The sequence below is a fragment of the Zosterops lateralis genome (genome assembly GCF_965231275.1).
Source record: "Zosterops lateralis genome assembly, chromosome: 1".
Classification (NCBI taxonomy): Eukaryota; Metazoa; Chordata; class Aves; order Passeriformes; family Zosteropidae; genus Zosterops; species Zosterops lateralis.
Window position 1 is genome coordinate 20,660,171 of NC_139762.1, and position 26,544 is coordinate 20,686,714.

The window sequence follows — 26,544 nt, forward strand, 5'->3', positions numbered from 1 at the left end:
AGTGTAATGAGATCTGAGTTCAGTAACATTTTCCCTCAAATGGTAAAGCACATTTATGTTAATGTAAGTTACACTAAGCCAAATTAAGTTTAAGCTACCAAAATTTCTAGACTTCTCAAAATGAGCTTTCTTTCTCTGTAATGAAGAAGATTCAATATGTAGCAGAAAATTTTAAACTGACAGCTCACCATGAAATCAAAGAATAATTTCTTTGTAAAGGAAAAATACAAATATTAAACTAACAAATAAGAACTTAATAATTGATTTCAGCACATTTACTGAGACATTTTAGCCAGGTGATTCTGATGCCCCAAGACAGAATATCCTGACACTGACCTATTTATAAAAAGAAGTGAAAGACATCATGAATCATTAAAATATTTGCAGGGAAAAAAAAAAAGGAAAATTAAAAAACTGGGCATACATTCTGTCTGAACATCAGTGAATATCCTTAGTGACTAATTTAGGTCTGGCAGTTTTCTCTGTCTGTACTCCCTTCCCTTTCACTTCAGGGCCAGATTTGTACTGAATACTTCTATTATCAGAGCTTGAACTTCTCTCAAGTGTTTGAGAAGAAGGAACTAAATTCTCCACTAAACATAAAGCTTTGCATGATACATAGCTGAGGATTCAAAGGAAATAATGTCTTGTTTTAAAAATAAAAAAGCTGGCCTAAATACACAAACACTAGGATGTTTTAGTTATTGTCTCTCTGATCTGCAAAGCTAGGATGGAATTCTAATGAGAAAGGATTTTTCTGCTGAGACTTTTAAAGCTTCTTGTTTATGAGAGCATGGAAGTAAAGTTGTTCAAAGGATTTCAGTACCTTCACCTATGGTTTTTGCCATAAACAGTAGGTGAGGAGGAATGCAAATGTATGAGGAGAAAGGGAAATAAAAAGATTTCCTCCAGGAAAGCAAGCTTTATTATATTTTAAGGAAATTTTCTGTTCAGCTCATTTGGGTGAAGCTATTTCCTATTAATAGATTGTGGATTTTTTACTTCTCTTTCTTTTAAAAACTAAATACAATTGTACCATCAGAAGATAAGGTGGTGGGGTCTGATTCCAAACAATCAGCTGACAAACATCACTGGAGCTGTAATGGTTCTGTCTTATTCCTCGATTTCTATGGCACTGAATTCCCAGACTATGAAAAGTTATATAAATCAACTAAATATCAAAATGGTCTGGAAATTTCCTTCAAATTTTAATTCAGAGTTATGATTCTCTTATTTTCATTTATCTTCCCCTGTTAGTTTTTCAGGTGATCCCCCGCAATGCCAAAATCAGTATGTATAATGTGGCTGAGTCACATTCATGTCCGTGCTTACACTTGCTGTTGTGTATCTGAATATACAAAATTCCTTTTCTTTAAAATTATAGACTCACAAAAGTCAGACTTCTGGTAACAGCATGCCTGAGGAATTGTGCTCTTGATTCACTACTATATGACAGTGAACCATCAGCTGGGAAAGCAGATCAATAACACTTGAAGTGCTCCTTAATGAGAGCAGACCACATTATCATGAAGTTAAATGTCATAAGTGTAAAAAATAAATTTATCATTAGGAATTATTCTGCATGACCCTCATAAATATTTTACATTTTTATGAAGGTAAATGGAGTCATTAAATGGAAACTTTTTTTTTCCCAGCTTGCAAATAACCTAATGCATGGTCAAAATCAATTATTAAAAAGCACAAGAAATTATGACAGTAAAGGTAGCATAGGCTCCATTCAGGTAAAATAGTCTCAATAAAGTTGTATAAAGAATTATTGTATAAGAAAGTGAAAAAAAAATCAATATATCTGTTAATTTAAGAACAATTTTTTTCCTAGCTGTGATGTAACTTCACTATTTTTTGTATTTTTTTTTAATTTAACCTGTAAAATAAAATGTATCAGATTTGGAACTTAACCTATTTTTGTTGCCAGTATATTTCTTATCTTCTCAAAACCAACTGATAAGACTCTTTTATATCTTTGTTTCATTCTATCTTGACAATATTTCCTAGAGCTCATATTTCTAATAAACCCACAATTTCTTCTCATTCTTCACCTCCATAGAAACTAATGAGACCTGAGGAAAATGAGCCTTGAAGGAAAGGGCCTCAGAAGGTCAGGTAATAATAAATAGAGTAATTTGTAGTATTCTATAATATTCTATGTATAGAAGCTGTTGACAAATTAATTTTTAAAAGGAAATAGTGAAATTATTCTCTTAATCAGTCGAAAATCCTCATATAAAATGAGCTATGTACATCACAGCATGCAAATGAAGAGCAAAGAATCCACCTCAGTGCAGATACTCTTGTGATGTATACAGCTTATAATACACTGTATGGAAGCAAACTGAAGGAAAATACATGTAATATAAAATAAGTATTTAGATATATTATACAATGATATAACCATTGGATATTACCATACTGCAGAAAACAGATCTAATATTCACACATAAATGTATCACATGGGCTGCCTCTCTCTCTTCCCTTTTCACTGTCTCAACTTGAGTTCATAATTTCTACAAAGAGGCAATTATTTTATTGTAAACCATGTTCCAGGAATACCATTCAGCGGCTTCCAAAAGGACAGTCTGCTATCCTAAAATACTTGAAAGCTCCAGAATTCCTCTTACATTAGTTTTCACCACTAAATTCTCTCTACTGAGAAGCCGCTAAATATTCAATTATTTTCCCCATGCAATTTAAGTCATTCTCATTTCTACTCCATTATGTTTATTTTAAACCTGTTTTTAAGTTTTAATTATCTTCAATCTCCTATTTTTTTTCTGTGCATGTTATATTCCACTGTTAATGTAATTAACACATCCAGGATACTCACAATATGTAAGATTTTAGTTCAATAAACTAAGACCAAATAAAAAATACAAATGCAGCTTCAGTTGTCCTGAAGGACCCTTGTCATATGTCTAGCCCAGCAATTCTACAGCTACAAACACAGTACATGAGTAAGTGCTGTAAATCAAGTAATTTTGTTGATCAGAAGCCCCTGCTCCCTCTCTGCTTTGTATGCTACTCCTCTTTTTGAGTTTGGCCACAGTAAGATTGTGTTTGCTGACTTTTAGCTTTGTTACGACAGACACAATAAAACTGTGAACTCTGTGCTGCAAAAAATACAATCTGTACATGACGTGCTTTCTCTATCCTGAATGCCCCAGGCTTGGGTCAGGTGGGAAATGTTATTTTTGAGAAACTGGCAAAATGTATTTTGCTTGTTTGTTGTACAAAGGTAAAGAGTCAATAACAACAAGTATGAGAAAGGTCAGACCTGGCTCCTTCTTGTCATCATGCCGACAGGAAGGTCAGCATACCAAAAGTCTTGAGAAAATTAAGCAAGCAGGTATCAACTTGTGGAGTAGAAGGCAAAAAATCATATGCAGAGTGCAGAGCTGATATGAAAGGCACTAAATTATTCCCTTTTAATGTTGATTTGAGGCTAAGTATCCTCACTCAGACAAGAAAATCAGGGAGTAGAGGTGGGATAAGTTGAGTGGGGTGTGAGGTTGTTTTTTTTAGGTTTTGTTTGCTGGTTTTGCTTTTTTTCACAGATGCACAGAGACACAGCTGAAAAATGAACAAACAATAGGCCTCTGATCCTGCTGGAAAGCAGAGGCATGAGCATAAACACATTTCCATGGGATACATACACCTAAACTTTAATGATAACCCTGCTGTACCTAGCATACCCTACCAGAGATGATGTAAGGAAATGATTCCTGAGTGTATAGAGACTGTCCCCTATGAGAGTGCAAAAGCAATGGCCATGCAAGTGACAACTCTATAAAGGATCAGCATCTTGGGTCTTCAACTTTCTTAAATCAATCTTTAAAAAATTTGTATTGCATATTGAGCTTCAATTGTACATATCAAACTTCTAGGAGAAAAGCCTCCTCTGAATCATCCATCTTCATAAACCACAATTTTCTGCAAAATACACAGGAATATGACTATACTGAAGTTGTATGTGAAAGTAGTTGGAGCACTTAGCACAACTGCTTTCCCAACAGAGTTTCTTCCTGAAGCAGTGCTGTAAAACAAATAGTTGCTATAAAGTAATAAACCAAGTTACTTTCTGAACTCTTTCATCATAAAGGTATTTTAATGCAAGACTTGTTATAAAACACTGTTGACATTCAGATTTGTGGGGTCATAGACTAAAACCAATATAAATTTCAGCAATCTTAACATTTTAAGAGATTGAAGTTCCTTCATATGACAGCTTCTAAATCCTTATTGAAACAATTTCCTTCCTTGCAATGACAACTCTGGAATATTTCCAGTTATGCTTATATAATGTAATTTTTCAGGTTATTATATAATATCTTGAATTAAGAGTAAGAACAAATATTTTTACACTATATTAAGATATGTTGATACCATCTTTACGAACTTAACAGAGATATTACTTCTTCCTTAAAGAAAATAAACTCTACTATTTTTATTTGCTGAATATCTTAATGCGTCTGAATTCATGAAAAGAAGTGTCTAATTTTTCTAGCCCCAAAACAGAACGGAATACTAGAAATGTGGTTTAACTAGACCCCACTGGTATGAATTAATACATTTAAATACAACTGGCAACAAATTGCAAGAGGGATCAGTATCCACTTCATTATTCAAGATGATAGATATTGACTTACCATCTCCTACCTGGGCATCCTTACCTTTCTACCTGTGTTTTATGGAGAACAGTCACATGTACAGCAATGAGGACAATTTCTCAACACTTTGAGAAAAAGACAAGGAGCTCACTAATGCTCACATGCTTTGTAGAGCTTTTAAGAGTAAATGTGCCTTAGAGGTTTTTTAAAGTGAATTCTGAAGAAGGTCCCAGATTGTATCAAGTTTCCATTCTTTGAATTATACAACAATTTCTGAATGCAAAACTTTCATTTTTTACATGAAATTAGATCAAGAGCTGTTCTTCAGAAGTTAATTTTTCATACTTCAGTTGATGATGGGTATCCAGTCTACGCAGGAGATTAAACTTGCTTAAACAACCACCACAAAACTCATACAGTACTGATATGTGGCATCAGCAATTATCACCTCATTTAACACAACCACTTACGTTGTTTCACACTGTTTCCTACAAGACAGAAAGACCACATACTTTCCTGAGAGAAGCCATGATCTACCTATTCAGTATTTGTCTTCTTGGGTTTTGGTGGTTTTGTGGGGTTTTTTTTTTTGGTTGTTGTTGTTGTTGCTGTTGCTTTTGTTGTTTTAAATAAGGCAAACTTTGTTCCTGTTTTAGCCTATGTCCACAGAGATCTGAACTAAATAGAGTATTCTGTGAAGGAGTCAAAAATTTTATTTTGCTGACCTTAACATTTCAACTGAACTGGAAAAATAATATTGATAAAGGTGCATTTGTAGTTTCCAGTTGTTTTTATGGCAAGAGATTTTATAATAAAACACAGAGGCCACAGGCTTTATATAATATAATCTGACATAATTTATATGAAGTGTTTATGTTACAAAAAAATCATGGACTAAATAACCTACCAATAGATTAAACAAGGAAAGTTCTTACCCTCCTAAAAAATAAAAAAGGAAACAAAACCTTAGTAATTTCTTGGATTTATCTTCCATAATTTAGTGTGAGAACACCACACAAATGTATGTGCAGAGAAGAGTATTAAAGTTACAAGGGCAGAAACAATTTATTCATAACTTATTTTATGAACAGTGAAATTATGATGAAAACAGTAAAATAATGATGTATTTAAAAACAAAAAAACTTCCTATATCTCATGTAGCACCCCTCTATAAACTTTCCTCTTGAACTTACCTATGGTGCAGTTGTGGAACTCTATGTCATCTATTGCTGCTCCTCCAATCAGGTCTCTAGTACGAATGCCTTCAAAGATAATTTCAAAATTCCTTATCTTCCCCAAGTGTAACGTGACTTTGTTCCACTCGTCACCATGACTTCCTGATTCATTCCATATTTTCACAATCCCATGATCAGTCTGAAATGTGAATGAATTATATGCCATAAGATACATGCAAGTATGGATTATCTAACACAAATTTTGGAGAAAAAACCCAAACCAAACAAAACAGAGAGAAGACTTGAAGATGCCCATACAGTTGTGTCAAGAATTGGCAAAGAGATTCTTGGCTAGGATAATAGGAAAGGCAGTGAAATTAGATGAGTACCCTGCAAATAACAACCATCAATAGCAGATAAAATCTCAGTAGAGAAATTACTTTATGTGTGATCGAACTTCAAAATCATCCATTTTGCTAGAGTTATATTTAACTTATACAAAACTGTTCTTTGTTTTAAAATATATTACTGGATGCAAGGTTACTCTACCATTTTAAATTGTATCCATCTATCTTTAAAAAGTTGTGACAATGATGATAAAGGGGAAGAAAAACTAACAAATATGTGATAACCATAGATTTAATGTAGCTGATTTGAAGGTAATAAGAATACTCTGATTCACAAGTACACCAATATATTTTAAAGCTTTTCTTTAGATCTCTTATCTTACTGCCCATCTGGCAAGTCAGCAGCAAACAGCATGCTTCATTTTATAGTTGTAGTGTTAGAATGCAGATGCACCAATTTTCCTTGATGTGAAGGGATGACACATATATACGATGACATCAAAAGGAAATACTTGCAAAAGTTTTGTATTTATCTAAATCTATTTTTCTTTGAGACTGTCTGACCAACCAAAATGTAAATAAGAATATTTTTCTACTCCTTTTTAGCAAAAGCCATTAGTACTCCAGCTGGGGTTAAGATAAAACACTGTGAGATGCATCAAGCAGCTAAATATAATGCATAACAAAGGTTCTAAGACTGTAGTACATGAACAAGCAAATCTAAGGAAAATAGAGACAGCAGTAAAATAGGAAGGGAAGAAAATTAATTACATTTCTTTATCCATGGTGAACCTGTTAGATCAGATTTATGTTAATAAGAATGTCTTATGCATATTTATGATGAGAAAATGAATCTTGGTGCTTTAGATATTGTATTCTGAATAAGAAAGTGCAGACAAGCATGCAGACAAATATTGCATTAGTTGTTTGTGAATCAGGGAACTCATAAGATTGTTGATATATTTTAGAAGGAGGTCCTCAGACCTAACAAAGCATAGAGACGAAGTGTGGCTTGGCAAAGGTGTTCTGGAAAATCATAATGAAATTTAGTAAAGGAATTTTGAAAATTATGGCAACTTTAATTTAAAATGCTAAACAAGAAAGTATAAAACAGGGATGAATTTCCATAACTTCATGTAGAGTCATAGATATCCAGCTGAATAACTTTATTTCTGCACATAACTGATGTTAGAGCAGTAGTGATAGCAGCCCTTTTAAAGTCATGATATCTGAGCACAGAAGAACATACAGATGCAAGTTTAGGCATTGCTTCGTCAGTTATGTCTCATTTGTTTAAAGCAAATGACACAGTCCATTAAAGTGAAAATAATATAACAGGACCTTAATAGTACTTTGCACCACTAATTCCAGAGCTGATGACAACTGGTTATGATGTTCTTAATGAATTTCTCCCAGTGAGACTCCTAACTCTATGTGTCTTCATATCAGCAGTGCATCATTTTAACAGAGTCAAAGCACCATAGATCATCTCAGATTGAAGGGGATCCATGATGATTTTCAAATCCAACTCCTTGCTTCTTGCAGAAGTACTTAAAAGTAAACCATGACCAAGATCATTGTCTAGGTGCTCCTCAGACATGCTTTGTGCTGTCATCCCTTCCCTGGGGAGCCTGTTCCAGGAACCAACCCCCCTCCCTGTGAAGAAGCTCCTTTTGGGCCTATAATCAGTGCAGTTAAGGGGGACTAGAATCAGAATGAGAGTAAGAACTTTTGTAAAACTTTTCTGTACATTTCAGTATAGAAACACAGCTTAAAAGGCTCTCTGTTACCACTGAGTTCAAAAAGGGTAATAATTGAAGCTGATTTCAAAAGTAGTAAAAGAGTGGCAAATCTATTTTAAACTTACTCATAATATTCTTGTTCATCAACTACTTTTTCAATAGTTCAGATATATCTATTCGATTGATTCTGATATTTTTGAACAGCCTCCAAGAGATTATTTCTTATTATTGGGGCAGTTTAGTCTGGAAAAATCTTCCACCTATTCATGACATGGATAAAATGGATGGTTATGATGAATTACATTTGGCCTGTTGTATTCTCCAACATAGAATACAACCCCAAAACTTAGAAAAGATGCACTATTACACATTTTATCCATTTATTGTATTCGGGCCCTTTCTGTCTGCCCTTGACAACTGTTTGGAATAAAAACAATTTTCATGAATATTATTTATAATAAAACACTGATTAATTTTATAGTAGCTGAGTGCTGTTTATTAGTGAATTATTGAATTAGAATTAGTGAATTTAGGAAAATTAAAATGAAGTAGATTAAAATAATGCTGAATGATAAGCAAGTTGCCTTATACTCATGCATTTGAGCATGATTGAAAAATTCATAACTTTTTTCCATCTGAACATAAAGCCTCAAATCTATTACAAAATTAGATGTATTTAAGATTGAATATATGGAGATAGCTGAAGCTTTTTTAAAAACATAGAGATAAGTACTTATATAAAATCTGGAGGTGTTAAATGTTACACAGTTAACCAGATATAAGTCTCATGTCTGCTGCTAGCTAGATTATGATTGATTTTACATTATAGTCATTACATGACATTCTGTTCACACTAACATTGTGTTTATCACATTGATTTTTGAGTAAAGGATGCTGAAAGTGACAAGTGATAGGGATCACGTATTTCTTTAGAAATAACCACATAAAAATGTTGTAGCAATCAATTCATATATAGTATCATAACCATAAACTATCAAATCTTTATGTAATTAAAGGCACTGGGGAATTTTTTATACGGCAAGAGACTGAAATATTTTTTGTTAAGAAGAATTTTTCCAGATGGAGACTTTATTGCAGTCTCCTTGCACTTCACAAATTACTGAATATGAGTATACAAATAAAACGCAGAAGAGACATCTCCCTTCTTGTTTGGGTTTCACAGGAGTTCCTACACCACAGTAGCACTTCATAAAGCATGAAAAGCTGATTTTTCACTTGCTCAGCAACAGCTCTACATACCAAAAGCATCCTCACCCATTTGCATAACTGTATGAAGGCTGTTCCAATGCAAAGTGCAAAGTCCCTTCAAAGTCATAAGCCCTACATATTGTCTGCATCAAATATCCAAGGGGAGGTGGGAAAGGAAGAGACAAGCAGTAAATTTGGCCTTCCTCCTCTTCCCAGGCCCAGAGAGGGAAGCTGGCTTGGCTAGGGCTGTAAGCTATACACTTGCTTGGCTTCTCCAAGTGGCTTGGAGAGAACCATCACTTTGCAGCTTTGCAGATTCCATTTCATGAATTATTGTTTTGTTTTCTTCATTCTCCAACCTTTGAATCTGCCTTGTGCTTTGGCATTTCTTTCATATCTTTGGAATGCATTTGCTTCTAAAACAAACACCACCATAGCCTGAGGGGGATAGAAAAATTATTCTGTGCTTTGCCCTGCCCATTGCATCCAGAAATCCTTCGATCTCTTTCACTCTTGTAAACATATATTAATGTAAAGGAGAGTTATGTAAAAGAGATATATGACAAGCAGAAATATGCTCAGTGTAGAGGAGACTGGAGGTCACAGTGTCAACCTTTTTTCTGCTTTTAAGAGGTTATTCTTTTGCTGAGACCTATACAGCAAAAGTGAGTGTAGATTTCTGTTCAGCCTGGGCTGGTTGGTGACCAAAGGCCCAGGCAAACTCTGTGCTCCAACAGGCTGATAAAAGGTGGCTCAGATCTGTGGATTTGGTGAATGGTCCTGTCCTTATGTGTGTGGGTAGATTCTTCTGGCTGTTGGTCAGGGCAGGAATCTCATTTTCCTGCTACCCCTCAGGAGTTTAGCTGCATGTAGGCTTTATGCAGATGGAAATAGTAAAGGAGGATTGCTTGTTGGCCATACTAAAGTTTTACGGGATGACTGGACTATGAGATACAAGAGAACATATCCTAGATTTGCATGTGTCTTTTCACTTTAGACTTATTGCTGCCCAATATATGGTTTGCTATTTATTAGTAGAAACTATTACCAGGCAATTCTACTACAGAAAAGCTCCAGAAATTTCCCCAGAATGTAATTTTTACAACCAATTTTGTAATTCTGTGCCTTTTAATTCCCTAAACTCAACCTGAGCAATTCCAAGAGTTCAATGTTACTGACAGACCAAGTAAAAAAATTGTCAGTTCTTCCCAAAAATACACACTAAGACTGCTAAAAACAGATGGTGTTTTCATTCGAGGCTCTGAAAAGTTATTATTAATTGCACATCACTGCCCTCTGTGGGTTGAACATAGAGAAAGGTCAGGCTGAGGTGAGGGGCCATCATTAAGGAAAACTTGACAGTAAAGGGCATATTTTTACTTTGATTTGAGGCAGTGAGTCCTAGTCTTCCACCGGCACATCATACATAAACACACTCAGAAAATGGCAGGATTACTTCTAAGAAGGTCACAACCTGTTTATATCTGTAGGTCTATGCCTAGCCCTATTGGAAAATTCATATTCATATTCATAGGATTTTTATCTGCTTTCTGATGGTCTGAGGGGAAATTCTTATTGTAATTATTTCTTTCCACTGCAACTCAGAATCTTCCTCATGCTTGTCTTCATCTGAAGGACAATCTAAAGTGTTTATATCCTCTCTTTTGAGCACTTCAAGGGGGAAGATACACCTTACTAAGCTCAATATCCTCACTAATTCACCTGGGAATAGTAGGAATAAAAGAGAGGAAGGATTTATTTTTGTCTTAGAATTCCTTTTATTTTGTGGCTGAGTTTAATTTTTTTCCTACCCATCAGAGACCACCATTATTCTCAAGGCTACACTTCTAACAGAGTCAGAACAATATTAGGAACTGACTCTAAAGCATGCACAAAGAATATGTGATTTTCCATTACAAGATGTTTCAAAGAAACTTCCTGTGAATACACTTTCTTTCAGAGCAATGCAGTAAGTATTCCAGATGAAATTATAAAAATTCTTCTATGAGGCAATCTTCTGACTTGAGTCTGCAGTGAGGCAGCAATGAAACAAAGATTTTGTTCTTGATCTGCACCTCTCCTTCTATTCATATTCCAAACTGGGTTCAAAATATTTTTGTAGTTCATTCCTATCAGATATTTATTTCAGCAGAGCCACAGGAAATGAAGCAAAGCTTACCAAATGGATGGAGGCAATGAAAACATTTGTTAAATATTCCTGGACTCTTCAAACCAAATATACTTGAGGGCTTTTTAATCAGAGACAGAATATTTTCAAATGATTCATCAAAATACCATTAAGTGTTTGTTCTTAATACCTTAAAAATACTTTCCAGATTCACCGTATCAAAAAGCTTCCCTTTCCACAGCATCTTTCAGACTTTTTAGAAAACCATAAGTCTTTTCACATACTTTTATAAAAAATTAGAAAAAAAAATCTGCTTTGAAAACAGTATCTTTCTGACAAGCTTTGATGATCCAGAATCTTTTAAACATTATATACACTATGCAAAGCACAGAAAAATGGTATAGAATGAGCATAATGTGACTATAACTGTTATTATTCTTTTCTCTAGTTATCCCTCTGTTTTACAAGAGTATTTCAGGAGGGCAGTTTACTTTTCAGGCATTTATTATTGCTTTAGAATGAAATGTATTTTCATGGTGTGCAAATGAAATTAATTAATAAATCTGGTTTTTATGAAGTTTTATTTTCCTTGTTGTAGTAACATTATTAACATCTTTTCATGGCTGACAAAGTAGTTTAAAAATTAAGTATTCCATGACAGGGTGAGTTCATTCTGTGCTTTCTCTTTTTCTCAGCAAGGCATGGAGTGCAGTCCTGAGCTTTACATGCACATAAAAATAACAGGATGCAGTAGGAAGAAAAGTGACAGCTTTTCCTTATTTTGCCCATAATTTAAAGACCTTGTCCATGAATTTGTATTTCTCTAACACAGAACAATTAATATCTTTGCTGACACTTCTGATATAATAAAAATAAAACTTATTTTATTTCATTGCTTGAGAGGGAGTCCTGTTTGGAGAAAGTTCTGAGCATCTTCCTTAGAGATTTGGGCTGATGCTACCTCAGGACTGCAGTACACAGAATACTTGTTTAATTTAAAGATCTCACTTCCTAGGCTTAAGTCTCTCACAAGTAGCTTGAAACAAAACTGCATTAAAATACAATAAAACTGAAGACTGATGCTGTATAGCAAAATATCTAAAAAAAAATTGTTATTGTGTCTCTTTCGTCTAATATATGAGATGTATGAGAGAGTATACTATCTTCAAAGTATGAGAGTTTTTTGGGGTTTTTTTTTCGTTTCTCACTGGTTTTCTCTTAAAAATTCCCAAAACGCTGTTTTACTTGAAAACAGTAAATTAACCATACAGAGTTTGATCTTATATTTCCTTCAAGGAAACAGAAACCCTACATGAGCTAAATGGTCAGGACTATCAAATTATCAAACATATTTAAATGAGTCAAAAAATGAACTGAATTTGAGATTTGTTCATCCAAGATTTAAAATTTAAGCTGACATTTTCTTTCCAATCCTCTTCCCTATTTCCTTTGTTTCCTTGGTTTTTCCTTCCTCTCTTCTATGTTTCCTTCACAGTGACATGAAAAAAAATGGGAGCAGCCAATAAGGCCATGAAGATGGGAGTTATGAGTGAGCACATGTGCCTTCTGGCACCCTTGTCCGTCACCACTCTGACCACAATTCAACACAAACAGCTCAGTGGTACTTTATAACAACAAGAGTTAAATCAACCCAGCTACCTTATTTTAGGGAAAGGCACAGACTCGGCATTTTATGGGTAGGTTGATAAGTGTATGCAAACAAACCGAACAAAACATTTGTACATGTTGTCAATAATGTAAGAAAATCTGGGCAGGGTAGTAGTTATTTATTACTATGCCCTTAGCTAATGTTTTGAAAATTTGTCACTCCTATTAAATAATTCTTGTGGTTAGTATTACCATTACATTTAGAAAATTGCTGCTAATTATCTGAACGTTGGAGCTCTGCATTAAACATATAATTCCAAAATTATTAAGTCTTCCTAGAATAGCTCTGGGACAAATAGAAATAACTTCAACGTAGGAAAGGTTTTAAACTCAAAAGTTATCTTCCATCACTAAACTGAAGGGTGCTGCAGGATACAAGCTACTGGATTCTGATTTTTTTCAGCAAATTTGGGTAGCAGAAATGAAGAAATAACATAAAAAAAAAAGCAGACAATAGAACTATAAGAATCTACAGAGTAATGCTTACGGAAGGCAGGAACAAATTAGGGACAAATATGCAACAGGATGATTTTTACTTTAGGGATATGATACTGATGAGCTTACTCAAGCTCCAGTGACTTCAATGAAAATTCATGACTCTTAGCAATGAAAATATGCATTAAAAATCTCGAAATTTTCAGTGTTATGGCAGGAACTAAGCATGCTATTTAGTATATCTTCATCTTCAATAAAAACTCTTAAAAAGGAAACATGAAGCTGATCAAATGGCATGTTGGAGAAATTATTTTATCCAGGCAACATATATACTACCTATGTACATCAGCATGCATGGAAATTTGGCTTCACTTTTAAGAAAAACTTTAAAAAATTACACAAAAAATTGATTTTTCATGATGCATTATAGAAAGAAGAAAAACAGCAAGATGAAACAGTGCTTTCAAAACTCTTATTACAATCTGTTTGTATTAGTCTCAGTAGGTTTTCATAATAAGAGTTAATGACAAAATCCATCCAGCCACCTCTTTATTTCCTCCTTTGTGTAAAGTTTTAAGATGATTTTCATTCTCTGAAATATATTTTCCCCAATTTTCATTTCCTCAATTAACATCACTATAATAAAGGATTATGCATTTCAGCAAAAATACCCCCCCATGCATTCTAATGAAAAAAGCTAGATAAATAAAAGTGTATTGCAGAAAAAATTCCTCTTTTAAAAATGCACCGGTTTTGTTTGGAATTTTGGAATCTCAGTGATTTCCTCCAGAGCAAAAAAAGGCATCAACATTTCACTCTGCCATGGGTGCCATCATTTGCAATATTTCTAGAAGGAAAATTCTGAAATAGTAAGACTTCTTTTTTAATTGTTCTAAGTGCTGAGTTGAGAAAAGTCAGTTTAAAAGGTGCTTTGATAAAAAGTGATTGATAATTCACCTAGAGCCAGCAGTTTGTTTCAAGCAGGAATGTTGCAAGGAATGACATTTAAACTGCTCGTTAAAAAAGATTAAGTTATATTTTAAACCCACTTATTTTGGAAATCTATAATGGGAAGGAAATAATAATGTATTGTTTTTCTTTAAATTATTCTGTGTATTTCACTTTCTTATAACTTTGATTTATCATGTCACAACTATTATATCTGATAGCTGTCACTGTAGACAGCTTTCATTTATAAACAAGGAAATTTTCTGATATTTGTATCCCTTTACATTCCCATGATAGTATTTCCATCAAATATACCTTTATGTGCTTAGGCTCTTAAAGAATATATATTCATTTAATATGTTATCCTTACTAATTAGAAGACAGAAATAAAACAACTCACTGTAAAAGAGTATTTATTAGGTACTTTGTTCTACTTCATCCTCTGTTCATTTCCTAGCCCTCCCAGCCCTTCTCTCTCCTCAAATGCATATATTTCTTCTTCATTTCCTGTCATAATCCACTTTTGTTTGATTTTGGGTTTTAGGTAGCTTAAGGGATAAAATTTTGATTGCTTGGATTATGTTTTTTTCCTTCAGTTCTGTTGCTAAGGCTAAGTAACAATAAGCATCAAAGCCACTTTATAAGACCATTAGCATTTCAAGCAACTTAGTTACTTTTTTCCCCCAAACCTTGTTACACCTTTGTTTTAATCACATTTTACAGGTGTCTTTGGAATATTCCCATCTCAGACTCGTGGCAACTGCAATCTTTTTGGAGAAGTAAAGCTTGAAAGAGAAATATTCACTCTTACAAAAATTCTAAGATTCTGGACAACTGTTACAACCCACCACAGTGCTGAACAAGGGCAGAGTGCTAAATGTTGTGCAGTAATAGATTCCATGGCCTAAAAAATAAAAGCAACCCCCTTACTTCTATGCACTACCTAAACAAATGCAGAGCACACAGAATAATAGATGTAACAGAAAATTTTACAAATCAAGATCATAAAAAGTTTTTGCAGACATGAGGCAATCTCAAACACATCAGAATACTTGGAATACCATACTGAAAGATGAGAGACAAACCAGTTATTAAATTTCAATGCTTTTTATGCATCTTTAACTCCCTTTTTCTTTTTTTTTCCTTTTCTTTTCCCTTTTTTTTTTTTTTTTTTTTTTTTTTTTTTTTTTTTTTTTTTCTTCCTTTAGCTGTTTGGATATGGACTGAGAGAAGGAATACAAACTTGTTTTCCAAGTAGGAGGTGCATACCCTTAACAACTCTAGAAGCAGAGGTGACATCCATGAGGTGGATGCCTCAGAGCACCCACCAGGAAGGACAATGGCAAGGCCCAGCCTCCTGAGTGTCTTGGAAAATCTGTGCCTACAAACAGCCACAGTGAACCTGGGACATGGGTAAAACACCTCAGGTTTGCAGGTCAGACCAGACACTGCCAGTGAGTGTTTGTCCAGGATGCCTTTTGGAGAAAAAGGATGGTGGGGGACCTTTTCTTTCACATGTTATGGATCCAAGCACCATTTCAGTGACACAGTGTGCTGGCAGAACAACTTCTCTCCTCTGGCACTTTGACAGATACTTGCTAAGGTCAGAAGCATTCTATTCACAGTGTCACAGTGTTTAAAAGATCAGTCCCACAAAGTGGGAATTACAGAATCAGCCTGTGTGGAAGTCCTCTCAGCTCTGCAAAATGTGAAGATCTGTGCATGGAGAACTAAAGAATTATCTCTATAGATGACTTGCAAAATAAAAGCCCCAAGACAAACCAAATTCAGCTGAACAAAGCATCTAGAATCTTCCAGAGATTTAATTTGTTTTAGTCAATATTTCAATTTGGCAGTTCACCTGTAATAACAGTTTGATTCTCTGTATAATACTGACTGTATAATACAGAGTGGAAAGAAGCAGGAAAACGTATCTTTACAGGAATTCTGGTGAGAGAAAAATAAAATAAAATTTGATAAAATAAAGGAAAGAGAAGTATATAGCTCTGATGTAAACAGAAGATTTAAGAAAAGTAAGGTTCTTTCATACAGGAAAATATAATTAAAAGATTAGTAATAATCCTTAAGACTGGCAATAGTAATTCTTAATTCTTGTACACTGTCATTAAAACTTTTAAGGTTTTAATAAATATTTAATCTGTCACTTCTTTAAAGTGACAAATCTGCAGGTCAAAGATTGACATGAATATTCCCTATTAATCATCAAAGTGCAGCATATGCTTTTTCAGATGTATGACAGAGTGATTAATGTCAGTCAGGTGTCATTCCTACTTTGATGCAGTGGGATGTTCTCTGGGATATAACTGTATTTCTTTGTGACATCTACTATACAGCCAATTTGTATTCTTTGGGAATATCCTTTTCAATTCAATTGTAGCTTTTGGACTTGTAGAAATATAGAACAGATCCTCTGGGATATTAGATGAACTGGACAGCCTCAGGGGACTCAAACCACTGAGGCTGAAAAAATAGTAAGTTCTTTATATAGTTAAAGCTCAATTAAGCATTTTAAGCTTCACTGAATTGATCCTGGACAAATGAGACATCTTCAAGAGAAATGTCTAAGTCCTGTCTCTATAACATCTAGTGGCTATGGCTATTTATTTCTTAGAGAATGCCAAGCAACCAAATGTTTGATTTAATTTTTTGATCTGCAGTTATGAAATATATTCCCTACAAATTGAGGGTTCTTATAACTGACAGATATTCCTATAATAAAACAGTTCTCTATGCAATGGCCACCACCTCTGTTGAAGGACATATGAAGTTATAAGTATGTAAATATACAAAGCTGTGTTAGGGATTCACAAGACAAAAAATTGCAGACAGATTCACAAGATCTTGGTGCTTGCATTGCCAGCATAGATACTAAAAATTTACGTAAGTGTGCGACAACATTTACTGAAATATTCCAAATTTGAATATTGATCCAGGGGCATTCCTGATGGTACCCAATACTGCTTACTGAAAGGTACTATCTGTAGTTACAGGACTACAGGAAGCTGCAGGGAAAGTAACAGCCACCTTTCCTCTTATAGATGCTTGCTCTACAATGACACAAATTATACTTAAGATTCCCTTTGACATGGGGAGTAAAAACCCACCATGGACAAAGAGAGGCTAAAGTGACTGCAGCAGTGGCTGCTCTGGGGGCATCTGTGACTTTAAGTAATAGAAATCCCACCCAGACTGGGACAAATTGCATTTTAACAGCAATTCCTGTGACCTTAACATATTTCTTAGGAATAAATATCTCCCTGATGTAGAAAGCACAGAGATCTCTTTATAAGATGTCTTTCCTGTTGTAACAGACATAAGTTTACAGAGAAGGGCAAAATGACTGACCTAAAAACCAACATGGGAACACAGGTCAGCCACATTTCAATATGTAAAAGAGAATTTGAAATACCTATCAACCTGTTGAACAAATACAAATAAAACTAAGGTAGAACAGGAAATTCAGTGGCTTTTTTTTTTTTTTTTTTTTTTTTTGTTTTGTTTTGTTTTGTTTTGTTTTTGGTTTTTTTTGTTTTCAATTAAAATCCCATAGAGGTCCTTCCTTTTTTTCCCCAGTGCAGCAACTATGACATTACCCACTTCTGGTTTATAGTTTCAGTAGCTGTGATAACCTCAATTCTCTGGTTCCACTTCTTCACTTATTTCTTAGATCTTGCAGACAGTGCAGAAGTTTTGTCTGCGTTTTCTAAATGGATTTATTCCCCAAAGCAAATAAGCACAGAACTAATTATCAGAAGAGTATAAACCTTTAAGTGTGAACTGAGGAAATATTGCAACATTAAAAAGAGAAAATCAAAGAAAAATATAGCCACTAAATGACAAAACAAGCAAAAGTAAGAAAACTCCAAGGGATTTGTGGAAGCATGTATCTTCCCTACTACTTCTACAGTGGAAATTCAATTTCACCACGTCAGCTTGAAAAGGAATATTTCAAGATGATATTTAAACTTTCCATAGCAATGGCATCCTTTGCATAAAATCTGTAGCAGTTAGATTGGCATACTCAGAAAACTAAATGTATGCTTCTGGGAATTTTATTATCATTTATCATCATGTTCCTATTTTAGTCCTGCCCCATGGTCATCTCTAACTTTTTTTCTCATATGACTACATTTTCATTTCATTATTTATGAAACCATTCAGGTTTTCAACTACATGTATGTAGTTTCACTGTAGTGAAAATTCTCTTGTCGAACTCTTTAACATTGCTCTTTTCTGGACAGGTGGTTTCTTTAAAAGAATCTTTCTCCACCATTATTGTCAAAAAATCTCAACTCTAACCTGAATTTCTCTGCACAAAAAATCTTGGTACAACTTTGAAGGAAGGGACTGCAATTCTTATATTAGGATTAAATTCCACACATGCTGACTTTAACAGACTATACATTTAAGTAAGAAAAAGTCTAAGATTAATTAATGTGCAGCTAGTGAGTCAGGGGAAGATTTTCATTAGTTCTTAATTCCTTTCCACAGCCCAATTATTCCTAAAACAGCTAGACTAGGAAAAGAAAAAAGGAGAACTCTCATTCTTTTAGTAACTCTTGAAGAATAGAGCTGGTGTATAAAGTGTTAAAGAGACAGAAATCAACTTAAATAATTTTTGACTGCTAATAAACTTTTTGATAACATACTCCTTCTGAACGCCCATTGAACACAATTCTGAACTGAATCACACTGTCAAAATGCTCAGAATAATGTTGTGCACTGCAGAATCCTTCACATCTAATGATATTTCCATGTCATAAATAATAAGAGTTATCTAGTGTTTGCTGATCAATGAAATTAATTAGATGCCTCATCTATCAAAATTTAAATAGTAGCTCTTCTGGATCACATTGGAAATTCATCTTTAAAGAAGTTTTTCTTCCATGCAGATCAAAGTAAATTAAACTGGAGAACAGTAATATACTATTGTGCTATTCAGTGGAAAGTGTGGAAGGCAACAGTGAGGTGCTGAGGAGAAGACCAAATAACATCTAAATATAGGCTGAAGGCTTTAATGGCATGAATGGCAGAGTAGCTTCATCATTCTGTCACTTCAAAGAAGAAGCACTTTATTCAGATGCCTAAATGAGGTGGTATAAATGTACAGAAAACAAGTGTAAGCAAACTATTTAAAAGCTGAAAGATGCTTCACATTTGTGCCTTGATTTATTGATTCAGCTGAATATAGACTGAGTGCCTGGTCCACTGTAATTTCAAACAACAAAACACAGTTTCCAATAAACTGAGAAGTTAAGTACATAAAATTAAAGTTATTGAATTGCATTAGCCTCATTTTCCACTGTGGTTTCATATGACCTTTCCACAACCTCAGTCTCCTTTCACATTTCAGTGAAAGAGAAATTGACATCCATAGAATTGTATGCCAAATAATAATTTAAATTATTAATTATAAGACAACACCCATGGTATAACACCTTATCCTATCATTATAATAAGAAAGGTGTGGTGGCATTTAATGGTTTAGAAAAAAGAGATGATTTTCAGAGGAAATAAAAAAAAAGTTACTTCCACTCTTTTGTTCACCACAATTTTGTTTTCCTATTCTAAATGTTTTAGAATTAAAACAAGTTAAAAGTATATCACTGTATTTTTATTCAATGACTGCTATCCAACAAACAACAAAGCCTTCCATTATAAGATTTTTTTTTCTTGTATGAATTTGAAAACTAAGTAAAGAAGTTTGGCTTGTATTTTTCATTTAGTGTGAAAATCTGAAAACCATCCACATCTTGTTTTGACAGATAGTCTCAAAGGTTTTGGGTTTTTTGTTTGTTTGGTAGTTTGTGGGGTTTTGTGGTATGCTCACTCTCTTTAGAAAACAAGACCCCAATTCTGCTAAGAAAATACTCATATTTTGATTACATCCAGTTATTCCTGGTTCATATTACAGCCCAACATTACAGCTAAACATTAAACAATTCTCCTTACTTTTTAATTCCATAAGATCCATACTTGCAATAAAGATTTATTTATTAAAAACAAACAAATAAACAAACCCACAAACTTTTCATATAGTCTAAACAACTGGAGCTATAGAAAAATTATCACAGCATCACAGATAGATTAAGGCCCCTGATATATGGAAGCTAAGAAATGCAATTTTTAGTGTTCATTTTCTTCTTTTAGTGTTCCTGCTGAAGGCAAAATCAAATACATCCTGCAGACTACACAGTTACACCCACATATTCCAGATGTAATGCAAATGGTTTGTAACTCCTGCTTTTAGTATTATTACTGTGTCATCTCTCATGTCTTCATTAATTTAAACAGAAAATCGTGTTAATATGGTTTCTTTAGTTGTGAAACTAGTTTAAAATTCCTTATTTAAGCTCCCTGATCTTTTTTAATTTTGCAGATATGGCCTGGAAAACCTTGCAAAAACAAGTTACAAAAGAATGAGGAACCCTGGGAAGTGCTGAGGGAAGCTGGAATCCTTAGGTGTGTGACTGAAGAGAAAGACTTATTGGAAGAATTTGAGTCTACAAAGATGAGAAACTGCTAAGAATGGACTATGGGGTTTCCATGAGTGGACAGGAAATTAATCTCTGAGCTGCAATGACCCTTTCACCAGCAAGCACCATGAAGTTACTGAGTTATGGAAGGTTTTGTTTGCATAGTAAGACAGTGGGAAGGAACTGATGTCTCTCAAAGTCCCACTGCATTGACATTATTCTCTGCTGCAAATAATGCCTGCTCTCTACAATGCTCTTGGATATTAGTGCATGCAGTGATGAGACAATTCTACCTAATACTATGGGGTCAATCTCCAAACAAATACACTTAGAGATTATTACAGTCATAAATATGTGCACTAAAATATTCTTAGTCTGACTCTCACATGAAATTACCAAAATCAGATCCTCCCATCTTTGTGAAATAAATAATGGAAAATACAGGAACTCATCTGGGTTTGAGGTTTTTTTGTTTGTTTGTTTGATGTTGTTGTTTTGTTTTGTTTATTGTTGTTTTGTTTGTGTCGAGTTTGGGGTTTTGGTTTGGGGCTTTTTTTTTTTTCTTTTGTTGGTTTGGTTTCATTTTTCTTACTGAAGCTAATGAAGATTCAAAGCTGAAGGTCAGAAACTGAAAAAAATCTGCAAGGATAAAAAGTAGACTCTTATGTTAAGAACGCTTATTGATTAATCAAAGTACTTTTCAACACACTACCACTTGATACTGCAAGCCTGCCAAGGATCAAGGACTATCTTGATCTTCACGACTCTAAAACTGATCTGTGAATTAAAAATAAAAGTTGCATTAAAGGAATACAAAACCTGTAACAGAATAATGTTCTGCACCATGAGCGCTAGTGTTACATCTGATCTTGATGAAGTTTCACTGTATCACATCTGCTCAGTTTGAAAAAAAAAGAAAGACAGTTTTCTCAGTGGAAGACCAAGGGGCTTCAGGGAGTAAAAAGGGATAAGAAAGAAAAGAGGAAAAAAAAAATCTTTCACCTCTTCTGAGGTCGAATGGAACTCTTAGAAGTGTTCAGGTTTTTTCTTAGAACATTTCTTAGAAATTTGGGGAATTTTTTTCCAAGTGGAGTTGTTGATCAGGAAAATTAGATATTGTCTTAGGATTTTAGATCTGATCAATGTTTTATGCCTTGTAAAAGGTATCAGCAGGCACAAGGTTACATCTTGCATTATTTATTATCTCAAAAAAAAAAAAAAAAAGGTTAATTAGATTTCTGAATTCTTTAGAAGAACAGGAGTGGAAAATGCTCAAAGCCCAAGGCTATACCTCAGAGGCTATTGTTCAGACAAAGTCCTATGGCTTTTTCACAATTATTATAAAAATATCTGATTTTGATGTCTGTTGCGCAAGTAAAAATCATTAAACAGCAGCTCTGTGATCTTTCAAAGAATTCAGCCCTGAGGTCCATTTAAATCACAACATTCTGTTGAATGTGTGAAAAGTGTTAGAAAAGAGCAAAATATGTCTGACCAGCAAAGATCCCAGAATCACTTCAAAGCCTCATATGCTAAAAAGCATCAATGTGATGGCACTCTATGAGGTTATAAGATGACAAATCAATAAAGTAAATCATTCCCAGAGATTTCTGACTTGAGAAATGGATTCAGTGAAACAACACTAAGGAGCTGTGCAGTCTGGAGGAGTCTGAAAGTGCATTTGTTATCTATGCCACATTATGTTATTTGGTGCCAGGCTATTTTGTGCCAGGCTAGGGTAGAAATTACTAGCTCTGAGACACAGGGCTTGTGACTCCAGGGGGAATGTTGCAGGATATTGCTGAGTTACTTCAATGACTCTGTGTGCATCACTGTCTAAATCTGTCGGACTGCCTGGCTTTATAACCAGGCACTGCCTTGCATGACAGAGACTGGCACTGCCTGAGTCACACTGATCCTATACTCTTCATCACCCTCACCTCCTAAATTGGGAAAAAGACAAGTTCTCAAAGAATTGAAAAAAAAAAAAAATCCTAATAATTCACATATGAACAATTTCACTTACATGTGTTTCTAGAAAAACAATGATTTTAAGTTACAAATCCTCTGATAAGCTTCTTGTCTTCACAAGAAAGATGCCAAAATACAAGAGTGATTCTTTAACTCTTAAAAGTACTTTTTTCCTTCAAAAGATGTTCAAGTATATTATTCTCTCTCTTGTACTCTTTGGAATGAATGCTTACATCTGGTTGCAGTATAGGAATACAATGAATTATATTCTTCCAGTAACTGACAATAAGAAGATTGTAATAACTTCCTAATGTACTCACCTGGGAAAATAAAACACACTGAATGCATTTACCTACAGTTGTGCATATTTGTTTGTTCCTTCTATGTAAACTCTTTTTGAAAAATTATGCTTTCAATGAAAACTGATTTATTTCTATTTAATCATGCTCTCATTCTCAATTTGCTTGGAAAAATACTTATGTAAAAATCAGCCCTAAAACAACACTGTTTGAAAAATGTCTAAAAGGATGAAAAGTGCTATTTGAGATTCAGGAAATACAAATAAAATTTTTTCTTGCCTGGGAAGTAAAAATGCCATAAAAGTTACTCTTAACAAGTAATACTGTATTACACAGTATCTCCACTGATTTCCTTCAGAACTCTTAGGATTAATATTCTCTTACTCTCACTCATTAGTCAAATGACTTTTTTTTTTACTCAAATACAAGTTTTAATAACAGTTCACAGGTCAGTAGTGGGAGTAAACAGTTTAAAACTGTGTCCTTTTGAGAGCTGTAGATACTAATTTAATAAAGGCCATTACCACTACGCCGCTATGTGGAACTAAATACTAGGAAAATTTACTCTTTGCTATTAGTTTTAAAGAATTTTGCTAATCAGTTAACTTTTTCTACAAAACAAACCTTATGTCTATGTTTATTACATCTACAGACAGTCTACATTTTTTTGGAGCATGATTTGAAGTTCACCAAACTTTTAAGTAAAGCATTCAACCAAATCTTTGAAAACTTAATTTTTTCCTCTAGTTTCATGGAGGTCAGATAACCTGCTTTGAGGCTACCTGAATCCAATGCAATCTCTAACTTCTACATTAATGTAAGAGGTTGATTGCTTTTCATGCATTTAGTGAGAAGAATCAATGTAGAAATACACATTCTATTTTATGCTGTGAGGTAGAACAAGCAGTTTCCTTAAGCCTTACTCCTGAGTGACTTCCATAGAAGTAGGGTCAATTATATTGATTTGCGAAAATGTCACTTTAAGCTACTTGATCCTACAAATACAAATGTCCAGAATAAACCAGCTGGCATCTGTAGGACCTCTGCTGCAGATTTTCATGTCCACAGCCCGGGAGAGTAAAATTTAACTCCATTAAAGCTAACCAGGGAATTAGAAAATCCACTGCAAGTCATCTATACCCGAGTTGTGGCACCTGACAAGCCACACACTTCTACATGACCAACCCGCTCCTCTCTACATGAAGCTGCTAAAAGCAATAGCAACTCCAAAGGAACCACTGTGATGGCTTCCAGCTTTTGCAGAGAAGCAGCAGGCAGGGAAGAGTGTCTGTGCTGCAGCAGCCCTGAGCAGCTGGAGGAGGCTGGATGCTGGCTCCAGGTGCCTGCTGCCCTGGCCAGGTTAGGCTGCTGCTGCCACAGGATAAATGGGGCCCTGCTTCACTTACCATGTGCTGGTCAGGACTTCTTGTTTTCCTGAAAATCCTTATGTCTTTGCTCATTTGTAACTGGATGGAATTAACTAAATGCCTGGGAAAGGTCTTCTGGAACTTCCTAATGAGATCCCGTGTGCATTGGCCTGGTCACAGTCAGCAGAGGGAGTTACTAATGACAGGATTCACCTTCCTTATTTATCTGCATATTTGTTTTTGGAGGCTTATTTCAAATCTTTGAAAGAATCTTCCCATAACTGTCCTATATCCTAACTTACCTTTTTAAATTAAAGTGTTTATATGAAAAAGCAATTAACACTGATACCACAAAAATATTTTCAACAAATGGTTTTATCCTTTGATGCTGATTTCCTTCTGTGATACCAAGGACTTGCTTCTTTATTTTTTAATGGCAGAGACAGCTTAAGCTGCAGTAGAAAGCTTATTTTAGATCAGCAGAATAATGAAATGTATTATCCCTTTCACCTAATAACTCTTGCTTGCCTCTCTATAAGCATGTTTAAAAATGCAGGGTTTCTTCTGACTCAAGAAATAAACTGACTGCTGATGCAGTGCCCCACCATCAACACTGAAACAGGCACGGGGAACATGCTGCACTTGATCTTTGAAATATCTCCTACAATGGATGGTATTCTCTTACAACTGCCACAGTCAAGACTACAATGTCTCAAAATCTCACTGGAAAAAGTTTTGATTAGTTATATCCAGATGTCCTTGGGGAATATTCTGTTTGCTTTAGCACTGCTATCAAAAACTTTGTAATTTGAATTTAGATGGGTAGTGAGTCAGATATTTCAGTCTTCACAAATAGCTGCACTGTCAATATCTCTTGTTTACATAAATGTTGAGGGGATCAATTTGAAGAATAATATATGTCTGCAGATAGTTCAACAGCCCATCTCTTTTGCTGGATTATTATTATTCCATATACAGACAGTTTTCTTCAAAGAATATGTAGTACAATTTCAAGAAAAAAAATCAAGACAACAATAACTTCAGAGATATTCCATTAGGTCAATATATTGATTTTCTCTAGCTGCAAACTTTAGCAAAAGAAGTTCATGCTTGCCTATAGTACCCTTTTATGATCTTTTAGTTTTATTTCTAGTTGTTGTTTGTCTCATAATCTGAGATGCCACTTTAGTAGTATGATAGATAATATTCTTAGGCTTCCTGAAAGTGGGCAAGGAATTCATATATTAAGAAAAGATACTGATGCATACCATGAACTACGATTTTTTTTAAAATGGCTTTTTTACCTTGGATTACCATTTTTTTCCACTATGATAATTCTGAAAGAAGAAAAATTTTTCCTCATTCTGCCTCTATAAAATATTTCCTCATTTTATTGTTTATTGCTCTTCCATTGTATATACAGTCCTCATTCTCAGTTAAAATTCCAATGGATTTTCAACTCCAGCCAGAGACAATTTGCTAAGTTTTTAAACTTGAGATGGTAATTACCTTCCCAGATCATCTCCTTTTCTTATATTTTCAGCTAGTCACTACTTAGAGATCTGATTTCACTGGCATTAACTTTAAATCAAGGGATACTTAATCTGAATGGAAATATCTAGGTATTGCAGTTAGAATCAGTAGGAGAAGTTTCAGTATGACTTCCCATGGCTACGTGTTGTTTAATTGGATTTTATTCTTACAGGCATTGCTAAATAGAAACTCCAATTAAAATATGGACTTATAGGTCCTTATAAGCAGCATGACAGGTGAAGTTAAGTTGATCTGCAAAAAATCCCAGGTAGAATGATGAGGATAATTTTTTCCTATCTCCAGGTAGAATTCTTGCCTTCATTAAAAGAAAAAAACTGAATAAGTCATGACTCAAATTTCTTCTATTCACACTGCCTTTAAAAATATCTTTAAACTCCCTGGAGTCAGAGGTTAAAAATAACATAAAAATGTCTTGAAAGTTTACTAGGATAATAAAATAAGGTGAAAATAAGAAGAGGGCAATGTCTCAGGGGAATAAGAATAAAACAAAGAGAAAACATAAAGAATATTCCCAAAACCTAGAAAAAAAATTGATTGTCATATAGAAAATTCCATAAAAGTCATATATTTGCATTTTAG

The 26,544-nt window shown here is 34.3% G+C and overlaps 1 protein-coding gene across 1 annotated transcript in view; it reads right to left on the reverse strand.

Annotated features, from left to right (window-relative positions):
- Positions 1 to 26,544, reverse strand: part of MALRD1 (MAM and LDL receptor class A domain containing 1) — a 239,833-nt gene that overhangs the window by 96,491 nt on the left and 116,798 nt on the right. The window contains exon 29 of the mRNA XM_083877445.1: positions 5,819 to 5,999. Within this exon, the coding sequence (XP_083733571.1) occupies positions 5,819 to 5,999 (181 nt within the window). The remainder of the gene's footprint in view (positions 1 to 5,818; positions 6,000 to 26,544) is intronic.